The 12452-nt window shown below is 31.7% G+C and overlaps 2 protein-coding genes across 2 annotated transcripts; one reads left to right on the plus strand and one right to left on the minus strand.

Moving 5' to 3' along the window:
• Window positions 1-1316: 1316 nt before the first annotated feature.
• On the plus strand, window positions 1317-2450 carry LOC110612296 (putative protein TPRXL). The gene has a single exon (XM_021753043.2). It carries the CDS (start codon window positions 1516-1518, stop codon window positions 2128-2130), a length of 615 nt encoding a protein of 204 aa, XP_021608735.1. The 5' UTR covers window positions 1317-1515; the 3' UTR covers window positions 2131-2450.
• Window positions 2451-4026: 1576 nt separating this feature from the next.
• LOC110612026 lies at window positions 4027-11605 on the minus strand. Its single transcript, XM_021752661.2, has 3 exons — window positions 11274-11605; window positions 9666-10991; window positions 4027-4990 (listed from the first exon to the last, which is right to left on the minus strand). Exons 2-3 carry the CDS (start codon window positions 10952-10954, stop codon window positions 4987-4989), a joined length of 1293 nt encoding a protein of 430 aa, XP_021608353.1. The 5' UTR covers window positions 10955-10991; window positions 11274-11605; the 3' UTR covers window positions 4027-4986.
• Between the last annotated feature and the right edge of the window lie 847 nt (window positions 11606-12452).

The raw sequence follows: 12452 nt of genomic DNA on the forward strand, positions 1-12452 counted from the left end.
TTAATTTTAATTCATGATAAAATCTTTCTAATTTATATAAAATAATTAAAGACTAAATTTAATTGATCATTCAAGATATTATATCATTTATGAAAATTTAATTTGGTGTTTGCGAGAGTGACATCATATCTTTAATACTATCTGTTTCTAACTTTAAATGATTCACCTTTTCCCTACCATCTCCTCAAGATTAGGTCGATTCACACAATACAAACTTGTATTTACTTTTTTCTATTTAAAATTAGTTGGAAGAATTCCTATTTTGTGTCGCCAGATAAATATTTATTTAATGATAAAAAAATTGTATCATTATTTCCAATACTATATTGAAAATTAAGAGAAAAAAAATTATTATTTTTCATTTTTCGTGTCTGGTTAAGAAGAAATTTTAACTAATTACCACTAAACCAAAATCTCATTCGCAATTTTTTTCTCCATTAGGTACCCTTAAAATTGGAATTTGAATTTTTTTTATTAATTTCATATTATTTTAATTAAAAATAGAATTTCCTTTATAATATTGTCAATAAAGAAGAATAAATAGTTAATTTTTATAGTATAAAAAAATTTTAATTTTGAAAAATATATTAAAATATTATTGAATTTAAAACTTTATTTTTTAAAATTGACATAGTTTTCCATATAAAGATTCTATTTATTTTTGAAAAATAATTTAATTTAAAAAATATTTTCTATAAAATAAAAATATTTTTCAATAAAATAATTTATTTTTTATTTTTTAATTTTAATTTTAAAATAAAATATATTAATATTTTTATGTTTAGAGGTATTCAAAATATGGAAAATAATTTTATCAGGAATTTATTTTTTTACTTATTTTTTCTAAGCGAGTAAAACACCAAAAATTATAAAAATTATATATTCGTGAAATAAATAGAGGTTTAATAGTAAATTTACTATTCATAGAAGGGTATTCATGGCATTTAAAACTAAGTGACATCATAAGATGAAGAGGCATATAGGTGATAATTTAGAAGGTGCAGGGACAGTTTAGTCAACAGAATAGCAGAAGCGAGTGGAGTTTGTGGTTGCTTACAAACAAATGGTACATTTTGGTAATCTCCACGGCCACCGTTCCGAAGAAACTTTAAACTTTTACACTTCGTAGCTATTCTATCTGCCCCACAACAGCTGTTAGACAAACGATCCCTTCTTTTGTCGTTTATGCAGTCCCGCATCACATCACTCTAGCCGTTGGATCATAATCCCAATCCCAATCCCAATGCAATCCCAATACTTTAGTCAAACCGACACTACACTAACCATGGTTAACTTAACCAACAACACAATACTAAATAGATAACCCCTACAACATCATTTTATTTACCATCCTACCCTTATATCCGATCTATAAATCCAGCCCTTGAGAATCGCTAGGTTTGCCAAACCAGCTAGCCTACGAAGCCTTTAGGATGTGAATTCCTCAAAAAGCCCCTCTTCTTCTGCGTTTTCTCTCCTGTCTTCGTCTTCCTCCTCTTTCTCTTCACCTGGAAGATGCCTACGGGCTCGCGATCAAGAAGATCTAGCGGACAAGTTCAACATTCCCATTCAACTCGTGGAAGATTTCAAAACCCTCATACATCGTCTTCATCGTCCTCTGCATTTGCTTCTTCAACTAGCTCCAGTTTCTGTTCCCCACCTACTGCTTTTTTTCATGATACCCACCATAGATCAAGCTCCCCTACTCGCGTTAATCTTTATACGACTTCGTATTCTAATTCTAATTCTAATTCCTTTCGCTTTTCTATAGGTAGATCTAGTTCTCCTAGCCGTTCGATACCCAAGCAGAATCACCCGATCTCTCTCCCTAAGAAGACTTGTATGTGTTCTCCAACTACGCATCCAGGGTCATTTCGGTGTAGTCTACACAAAAATACTCGTACTCGCAATCACGGAAGTGGTTCAGCACCGTATACGCCTAACCGTCTGAACATGATGCGATCAGCGATGAAGAATTCACTCGTTAGAATTGGTGGCGTTGAGGGTGAATGGGTGAAGAGAGCGTTGACGGCGTTGATTCGGCCGTCTTCACATCAGCAAAGACGTAGAGCTGATTTCAAGCCAAAGCCAAGCCGGCTTTCGGTTATGTCGAAAGCCGAAAGCCTGTGATATCTGATTCTGCTTTGAGCTACGGTTGGTTATTGTTTTATCGTTTTGTCATCAGATTCCGGCAACATATGCTAAGATTCCGGCGACGGTGTGCGTAGCTGAGTCAGAAACAGAATCGAATCGGACCGGACGTGTTTCGGTTGATCTGCTAAGGTACCGTCTCGAATCGGAGACGAATGGAGTTTGATGTTTGAATTTAGCGTCGACGGGTTTTGTAACCAGGGACTCGGGAGGGTAGAGTTTTTTGTGGGACACAGATTTGCAAATCCTTTGTAAATAAATCTAAAATTAAAAGTAAAATTCAACCGTCTGGTTTGAAATCCGATGCTTCTGTTGCGTTTGCAACACAATGGTACGATTAACATCGCCGTTAAGTTAGGCCGATGCCGAGGAACCTTTCACCGTTACCGTTATCCTTGCTCGCGCCGGTGAAATAAGGCAGTCGTGTTGGAATCGCGTACGAGGTATATTCTTAGTATCGCTCTTCTATTTTCAATCACTATTGACTTGTTTTGTGTTGGTTGTTTGTTTCAGGTCTGGAGCCTTGGCCTTCACGGCGGTCGTCAAAAGTTCATGTGGAATGGAAATTTATATATGTACATATATTATAACTTTGAAGTTGAAAGATAAGAAACTTTAATTGATAAAATAAAAGGTCAGCTTTGACAAATAAAAAATAAAAATAAAAGGTCAGCGATTATTTTAAATAAAGGCTATTGGCTCTAAACATGGAACTTGATCACTCAGCATTTGCAATAATGGAACGTAGCCTACCTTTTACTTTGTTTACTGGTGTGGACTAATTTTATGGCAAATTGGCGGGTATCTCAGACTTTTCTACAACGGAGAGGTCAATTAATAGAAACTTCCTTTTAGAATTGTACTGCTATGACAACACCTGAATGTTAGTTCATGGTAGTTGAATTGAATGGGTGGTGAGTTGGAGCATTATTGCCCAGTGGCCTGAAAGAATAGCTTTTGTATGAAGCAGGACATGAGGCTATAAAAAAAGGGTTGTTCTAGGAGGGATGCAGGGGAGGATCTTGTTGCCAGAAAATGTCCCTTTAGCGAAGGTACTGAAAATAGAATTTTATTCTTGAGTATCGGGTATTAAAACCTGGAATTTGGAAGTAAGCCAGATTAAGACTATGTTTGGTTGGATTAATTTAGTAAGATAAGTTCAATTTTCCGAAAAATATGAAATATTAACTTATTTAGTTGGCGTAATTTTATAACATTCCGAAAATTGAGTTGCGTTACTTGAAAATAATTTTTTCTTTCTAATCTAAATTACTTCAAGTTGTTTTATTTATTTTATAATTAAGTATTTAGATGAAAATTAATAAAAAAAATTAAAGATTATGTTTATTAATAGATAATGATGTGTGTAAAATTTTATAATATAATTTTATTTAAGTTATATATTCATTTAAATAAAAAAAGAAATTAATTAAATTAAATATAAATATTTTTTTATATTTTATGATCATTTTTATTATTATCACAAAAAAAATTATATATTGATATTATGTGAATAGAGTATTTACTTTTTAAAATTTAAGTATTCCATCAATATATAATTTTCTCTATTAAATTAAAAATTATATTTTAAATATTATACATATATTTAGAGTGAAAATATTTATATTATTTTTATAGTTACATTCTATTTATTTTTGAGATTTTAAAGTATTTAAATTATACTTTTTAAAAAATAATTTCACTGAAAATAGGCCATTCTGAACCAAACTTCTATTGTTCAAATAAAGCCCAAGTGTAGTGGGGAGGTTGAAGGTTGATGCAATAAACTTGTGATCTTATGATCATAGTGCTTTGACTTGCCGTTCTTTCTCGACAACTTAGTCGTGGCTATATCCCGGAAAATAGAACCGACTCTAGTCTGAAAAAGCTGCATCATGCCCTTCAAAAGTAATACATTTTGACACCAGTAATCATACTGTTAGAGTTCGACAAAGAAAGTACCATTATTTATTGAAACAAAAAAAAATTACTACCGTAATTTAAATTAAGTTGCTATCCACCTAACCCTAGAATAAGAGATATAGCCTAATGTCCTACTATACAAAAGACATTGAAGGATCAGCACAAAAACAAGGAAGCTCTTATGCTGTAGATCCTAAATGAAAGCCTCAAGTCTTCAAATCCTTGCTTGATCTCTTGCTTCTACTTTGGAGGCTTAGGGTTCTTGTCTCAAGAATGAGATGAATCCCTAATTTTGGTGAAAAGATCACCTGTTTTGCTCTTGGGAAAGTTCTAATTGGCCAAGGAAAGCGAGTCTTCAAAAATCCATCCACTTCAACATTCAACTTCCTGTCTTTGACCCGCCCTATGCGTGTTGTGCCGCTTTCACATGCCCAAGGCATGTACCACACTGCCACACTTTTTTGTTGTCCAGCTTTCCTCGATAAACAATGCGCCACACACCCCAAGGCATGTTGTTACCCCACCAATTGTGAGCTCCCGCAAGTCCAAGGCAACCAGCGTCGAAGTTAGGTTTGGCGGAAGGCTGACTTCGTCTTGAGAAGGCTAAGTGCCGCATGTTGCCTTTGTAGTTGGGCCAATTTCACTAGCTTACTCGCAAGGGATGTGACGATGTACTTTGCTACTTCCACACTCCCAAGGTGCGTTGTGTACCGCCTAAATTTTGGTTGAACTTCTTTAAATATCCAAAAATCACATGCCCTAGACGTGTCTCGGTTATTTGACACGCCTAAGACATGTTATGTTCTATACCAGATGTAACTCGAGTGCTGTAGTTTTCCTTCACTACTAATTAAGCTCCTTAAGCACCAAATCGACCGACCATATAGTCCCAAGGACTTCCAACCAATTCCTTCAGCTGTTTACAGTAAAATAGAATCAAATCAAGAACACTTACAATGGTAAAAAATTAAATAAAAGCATATTGAAACTAAGAAAACCTTGCACACCATCAATGGAGTACATGCAGACTGACCCTGAATAAGATGTAAATTATGGCCATATCAAATACCCCCAAACTTAAAACTTTTTTTGATCCTCAAACAAAGAAAAGTTAAAAGAACAAGTAGGAAGATCTCTTTGAACAATTGCTAATAAGAAATTTCAAAATCATCTCCAAAAAAGTCATTATATCAATTACTTTTTAAGATATAAAGAAATTGACACCTAGTTATGTGTTATTTAACAAAGATCAACCCACAAAGCGAAGCATGAATTTATTGACCAACCACACAAATGAGGTTAAAAAGTATGATTAAAGTTCAAAGGAAGGATAACTAGTGCCCCTAATTGATGGATGAATAAATCCATGCATGAATAGCAATACCTAATGCTATTAATTGATGGATGAATAAATCCATGCATGAATAGCAATACCTAATGCCACTAATTGACAGAAAGAGCTGTGACCATATTGATCTTCCCCAATCCCATGGACAAAACTTCTATCCTTTATCTCCACTAGTGTAGCAGCAATCAAGAGATCTTTGTCTTCTATACAAGGTTGTAATGAGGTTAAAGTGTATGATTAAAATTCAAAGGAAGGATAACAAGATAAAATGAAAAGAAAAAGTGATATAGAATATTAGAATTACACTAGTATACTTCCTCTTTTGAGCTTTAATAACCCAGGACTTTGATTTTGAATCGTGGATTTGAAACACTTTGTTGTTTTTAGTCTTTTTACCTTCACTCACAAACTTAATTATGTGTGTACTTTAGGTGGCTAATTTTGTTAGCACTACATTTTGATCTGCTCTCTGGTTCTCTTTTCTTTTGCACCCCCAATGTATTTATCACTTCCTCATACTACTCCTCTCATATAGGGTAAAGAATATATTTTTAGGCTAACAGACAGGGTATAATATGGGTTTGACTCAAAAACAAGCTATATGTAAGACTTCAAAGGGAAACAAGAGACACTTATGTCCTTAGGGTGGACCAAGTCCATGACAGGCTAAAACAATGGATACGTTAATTATTTCTCAATTATGCGCATACTAGGATTTTGCCTCAGATACATGTAGACGACCTGTTCTAGGATTGTTAAAGGCATGCATCTAGGCATTACTTCCATCCACATAAATCTTCTTCAAGCACTCATGAATATATGTGATCAACCAATAAACACACACTCATTCAAGCAAAAAAGTCCAGATTTATCAGGCTTCAAAGTGGAAATAGGGATAATTATGTAAAAAGGGCCACTAAGTGTATCGTGCTTTTTGCTTTTTCAGGTTTAAAAAAAAAAATATTTCTCAATCCTTGATTCAAAAAAAATATTTTCCGAAATCAGGGTGAAAAGGACCTTTACCGCACTTTACAAGTGTGGTAGAGCTTACCGCGCTTTAAAAGCGCGGTAGGAAAGAATAAATTTAAAAAAAAAAAATTAAATACATTACCTCACCTTAAAGGTGCGGTAATGCATGATTGCGGCAACAGCCGCACACAATTAGTTTTAATTATAAATTTAATTTTTATTTAATTAATTATTATATTTTATTAATTTAATTTATATAATTATATATTAAATTTATAAAATATAATTATAAAAACTATATTAATATTAATATTAATATTAATATTAATTAATTTAAGTTATTTATAATATAATATAATATTTATTAATTTATTTTATTAATTTATATAATTTAATTATTTATATATTAAATTTATATAAATATAATTATAAAAATTATATTAATATTATTATAAATATTAATCATTTTAATTTATTTACAATAAAATATTATATTTTTCATATTTATCATTCTACTTTTATTATTTTTATTACAATTAATTTATAAATATTTAATATAAATATTTGTAAATTATAAAAATTATAAAAAAATAAAATTTATTTTATTTCATATTTTTTCTCATAATTTTTCTTTATTCTCTTATATTCCCCTCAAAATACTCAATAAATATTGATTTTTAATATTTTTATAACTCTACAAATATTAATATTGAAGAGTGACCATATAAATAATAAACGCGGGTCATATAGAACTCAATGTTTAAAAAAAAAAAACGTCTATATAGAACAGAAAGAGATTTGATCATCCTTAATATTACTTTTTGATAAAAGTTTTTATTTTATCATTTATATATATATATTGAGTTATTTTTATTATATCCCACTGCTTTTAAATATTTAAATGTATTTTTTTATTTAATTTTTTATAATTTCTGCATTGATAAATATAATTAATAAAATAAATTGTATATATCCTTAACATTAATTAATATATTTGTAAAATAAATTATATTAATACATTTATATATATCTTTAGCATTAGTTAAATTATATAAATTAATAAAATAAAGTGGTAAATATGATAAATATAATATTATATTATAAATAATTTAAATTAATTAATATTAATGTAATTTTTATAATTATATTTATATAAATTTAATATATAATTAATTAAATTATATAAATTAATAAAATAAATTAATAAATATAATATTATATTACAAATAATTAAAATTAATTAATATTAATATAGTTTTTATAATTATATTTTATAAATTTAATATATAATTATATAAATTAAATTAATAAAATATAATAATTAATTAAATAAAAATTAAATTTATAATTAAACCTAATTGAGTGCGGCTATCGCCGCAGTCATGCATTAAGTTAAGGTGCGGTAATGTATTTAATTTTTTTTTTTTAAATTTGAAGCGCGATACGCTCTACCGCTTAAAAATGCGGTAGAGGTCCTTTTCACCCTAATTTCGGAAAATATATTTTTTGAACCAGAGATTGAGAAATATTTTTTTTTTAAACCTGAAAAAGCAAAAAGCCCAAGTGTATCATAGGCTAAAATAATGAATGCCTTTATTATTTCTCAATCATTTGCACACTAGAATTTCACTTTGATAATTGGTGAGACGTCTACGAATTACTTTCATGCACGTAAATCTTCCTCAAACACTCATGAATCTACTGCAGCTGACAAATAAACACACTCAAGCAATCAAAACAACATGGTTTAAGTAGCAATAATAATTTTTAAAAAAAAACATAGTCTAAATAGCAACAATAATTAATACATTCATCCTCCTGTACCTTCCCAAGTTATCAATAAAACAATTCTCAAAAATAATCTCAAGTATCCATCAAACAATGCTTATTCATTCAAAGAGGGGTCAAAATTTTTTAAAAAATAAACAAAAGAAATGAAAACTTAATGATGGTAAGTACAGCTAAAGAAGCTAGATTAATAAAAGTATAACTATCAAAATTATGAAAGGAAAAAGAAAATATGCAATGAAAATGATGCATTTAATGAAAGCAAATAAAAATGCATCCCTAAAATTAGGCTTGACATTATTACAAAATCACCCTAGTCCCACAATAGGAAATCAAATCCACATCCACTTTGGGGGAAAAAAAAGGGACAAATTACTACCATATCCTTGAGGTTTAACCTAACTAATTAAAATGCCCCTGTAGTTTTAAAAATACATTAAAATGTCCTTATATTTTTATTTCGTTAACTAAAAAGGACATCTGTCCAATTTAAGGCTTTTTTAGCCGTTAGTTTAGGAGAAAAAATTTCTAATTCCATAATTACCCTTAAAGCCTCCTCTCCCTCTTCTACCGCCATTACCAAGCCTGTTTCTCTCTCTCGGTCCCTCGTCCTGGTTCCACTGGTTTCTTATTTGACACTGATTTTTGTCCATCTCTGGCATCTTTGGCTGGATCAATGCAAAAAATTCATCTTCTTTCTTCACGGACTTTTTAGATCCCACTATAGTCGCTGCCAGCTTCGGAGCTTGAATCTTGGATGTAGTTTTGCGTGATCTTGGACTTAAGCTCTTTCCTCTTTCTTTGGTCGCTTTTAACTCATCAATTTCTTCAAGATTCCAGAAACAAGATTTTCTGCGACTCTGTGTAGAAACAGGGGTAATTTCTTGCTTACTCAATAATCAAGGCTTAGCTCCAGATTTAATCTTTGTTTTAGAACTAGAAAGCAATGACTCTTCAATTCTGACAGTCTGTTTCAGCTCCATGAAGTTTGCTGCACAATTCTTCCTCTCTTTTCTAAGGGTAATTATGGTGGTAGAAGAGGGAGAAAAGGGAGAGGAGGCTCGGTAATGGCAGTAGAAGAGGGAGAGGAGGCTTTAAGGGTAATTATGGAATTAGAATTTTATTCTCCTAAACTAACAGTTAAAAAGCCTTAAATTGGACGGATGTCCTTTTTAGTTAACGGAATAAAAATACAAGGACATTTTAATTTATTTTTAAAACTATAGAGGCATTTTAATTAGTTAGATTAAAACTCAGGGACATGGTAATAATTTGCCCAAAAAAAAATCCACATCCAAAAGGTAACTCTAATGATGAAGAGGAGTGGTTGTACATTAATATAATAAGAAGTGAACATGGATATAAATCACAAGAGATAGCAAGAATACAGTCCAAAAGCAAAAATAATAGTCATGATAGTTAAAATAACAAGATGAGGCAACTAAACATAATACAGAGCATAGTATAAAAGGAAATATGAAATCACCTTCGTAAATGAAGCTCATCTAGCTTGGTCTCAATTGTTGCTAGTCTCTCATCTACATCATCCTCGAGCCGTCCCAATCTGGCATTCAGCTGATCATATGTAGACTGCATTGAACCAAAACTGTGTTGGAGCCGGTCCTCTATCTGGTCAAGCCGGGCCATGATCATCTCCAATGTAACTGTGCCCGAAGCTGGTGGTGGAACAGGAAGATTAGTGGCAGGTGAAAGAGCCTCTACCTTTTGTACAGGTTCAGCCCCTTCATCCATTTGATCTCTTGCTGGATCTCGTCTTTCTTCCTCGTTGCCCCTAACCCCTCTCCTCTTAGGTATACTGTTCCCATTCTCATCCCTGAGGTAGTACTTTCCTGCTTCTTTATTACACATCCCTATTAGCACCATTGTTTCTGCATCTATTCTTTCATTTCCACCAACATGAGGAAACCTTCTAGAGTTAGGAACAAATCCAAAATGATCTGCTATGACAGAAATTAACCCTCCTACACAAATCTTACCACTTGTGCTCCTAGCTACATGACTAAAATGAGTACAAATCCAAAAACCTGTATTAACTGCAGTCTTAGTCATCATGGCCCACATCATGAATAGTTCATTCCTATTCACAACTCCTGTACTATCCCCTCTTCCAAATATGGAATGGGCCATAAATCTATGTAAATATCGAAGGGCAGGGTTGCGAAGGTGTGTGGATTTCGAGCAGCTCGGTTTATACAATGGTGTATGCGTTAGTTCCCTCCAAACATCATCCAAATTAAAGTTCTTAGGGATCATCCGATGACCCTCATTAGGTAATCCAAATATGCCATTAAATGTGGCCATGTTCAGTTCATAATCTACACCCATTAATCTAAATCTAATTTTCCCTTGATCATCAGGAATACAAGGGTGCAATTCACAAGAGAAACTACTGAGAAATTCTAGGGTAATCTCGGGGTACGTATGGAATTTAAAGCTAGCAAGTTTAGTCCAACCAATATTGGCTAGATACCTAGTCACCTCCTCATCTAACTCAATATCTACCAGAGCATCCTCATCAATATATCTAGTACATGCCACAGGTCTAGCACCCAGAGCATTGTACTTTTCTCGTTGCTCTTCATTTTTGAACTCCCATGGAAGTTGAGGTGGTTGAGGAGGAGGGTTTGAGGGCCGATGAGGAGGCTCAGTTTGCCGTTGAAAATTTGTTGCCCTCGAGGCTGCGCCGGTCAATGCAAGCCTCCTTTGTTGCGAGGAGGAAGCTTCGTGCTCATAAGAGCGGCGTTTAGGCGGCATAATTATCCACAGTTGCTATATCCCAAACACAAAGCACCTAATTCACCAAAATACAAATACACTAAATATCACATTTACATACGCAATAACACAATCTCTAACTCCAAATATTGGGATTAGGATATTATATTGTGTTGAAATTGTGTTTTGATACCCAATATCAATTCAAGCAAACAATAAAATTCTTTGGGTTTAATCAATTAGTACTCAACTAAACTAGCTAATTGATGAAGAACAGAGGTAAAGGTGGTGAATGTGTTGCTACGCAAAATTATGCAAATAAAGGAGAAATTGAACAAAGGAGGTTTTGTGTCTTTACCAGTTAACAAAAATGAGACCCGAAAGCAAGTGATGGGATGCGGTGGAAGAGGAGAGAGTGACCGGCGTTGATTTGGATGAATAAGGGAAAATTTCGATCTGGAGCCCAGGAGGTTTGTGAGACGAAAAGAAAGAGACTTCCGGCGGGTGCGAAGAGATTATGGCCGGTGGTAAAGCGAAATGATGAAGATGCCGGCGGCGGGGGGTGTTGGGGTTTGTCTATTTCTGGAAGCGGGAGACTAAAAGAGCGCTGCGCTTCATCGAGGAAGCACACCCCATAACAAAACGCTGCGTTCTGAAGAGGAATAGCGCAGGATGCATGCCCCCACACACGTGCTCTTGGCTCGTTTAAATGCTTGAAACACGTCTTGGACGTTCTTTTGCTGCGTAGCTACAATTTACTATAGTTTTTAAGATTTTTTTTTTCTGCAGATTTGGTTTTAATTGTGATTTGAATTCGAAATTTTGTAATTTAAAAAATAATTTTAATATTAATAAATTAAATTGTATTTATTAGTTTTAAAATTTTAAATATTAATAATTTAATTTTATATTTTTAAAATTAAATAAATTAATTCCTTACCTTTTATTCTATTGATCTCTCTGCAGCTATGTGCATTACCGCAATATAAATCTTTCACCTTTTAAATATTTTTTTAAATATTTTAATAATACAATAATATTTATTTTTTTACAAATTACTTCAAATCATAAATGTATTTAATAAAAATTAATTTTTTATTAATTAATTTCTCAATTTTACTACTAAATCTAATATAATTGTAATTTATATATTATGAATTAAATTGAAAAATTAAAATTATTTGGATGTCATTTAAATGTAAAAAATTTGAATAAAAAATAATTATTCAAAATTAAGTATAATTTAGTCTAATTATTACTTATCACAAAATCTAAAATCAAATTTTCTTTCACCGTTACAGTATATTTATGAAAACAAGCTGTTTAGTTGTGAAATTTTCGACTAGAATAAATTAAAATTGTATATAATAATTAGTATAAAATTATTAAATAATTTAAATTAATTATTTTGAACCAAACAAAAAGTAAATTAAAAATTATTTGAATTAATTTATATTGATCTGTTTCAATATTTACTTTATTACTTCTTAAATTATTACTATTTTTAATTTATTCTATAATTTATATGGTGAAGTTG

This window comes from Manihot esculenta, chromosome 3 (assembly GCF_001659605.2).
Source record: "Manihot esculenta cultivar AM560-2 chromosome 3, M.esculenta_v8, whole genome shotgun sequence".
NCBI classification, from domain to species: domain Eukaryota; kingdom Viridiplantae; phylum Streptophyta; class Magnoliopsida; order Malpighiales; family Euphorbiaceae; genus Manihot; species Manihot esculenta.

What these genes read in the sequence shown, in the direction of transcription:
- LOC110612026 (XM_021752661.2), bottom strand. Translation starts at nt 10,954, where the DNA reads ATGCCGCCTAAACGCCGCTCTTATGAGCACGAAGCTTCCTCCTCGCAA.
- LOC110612296 (XM_021753043.2), top strand. Translation starts at nt 1,516, where the DNA reads ATGCCTACGGGCTCGCGATCAAGAAGATCTAGCGGACAAGTTCAACAT.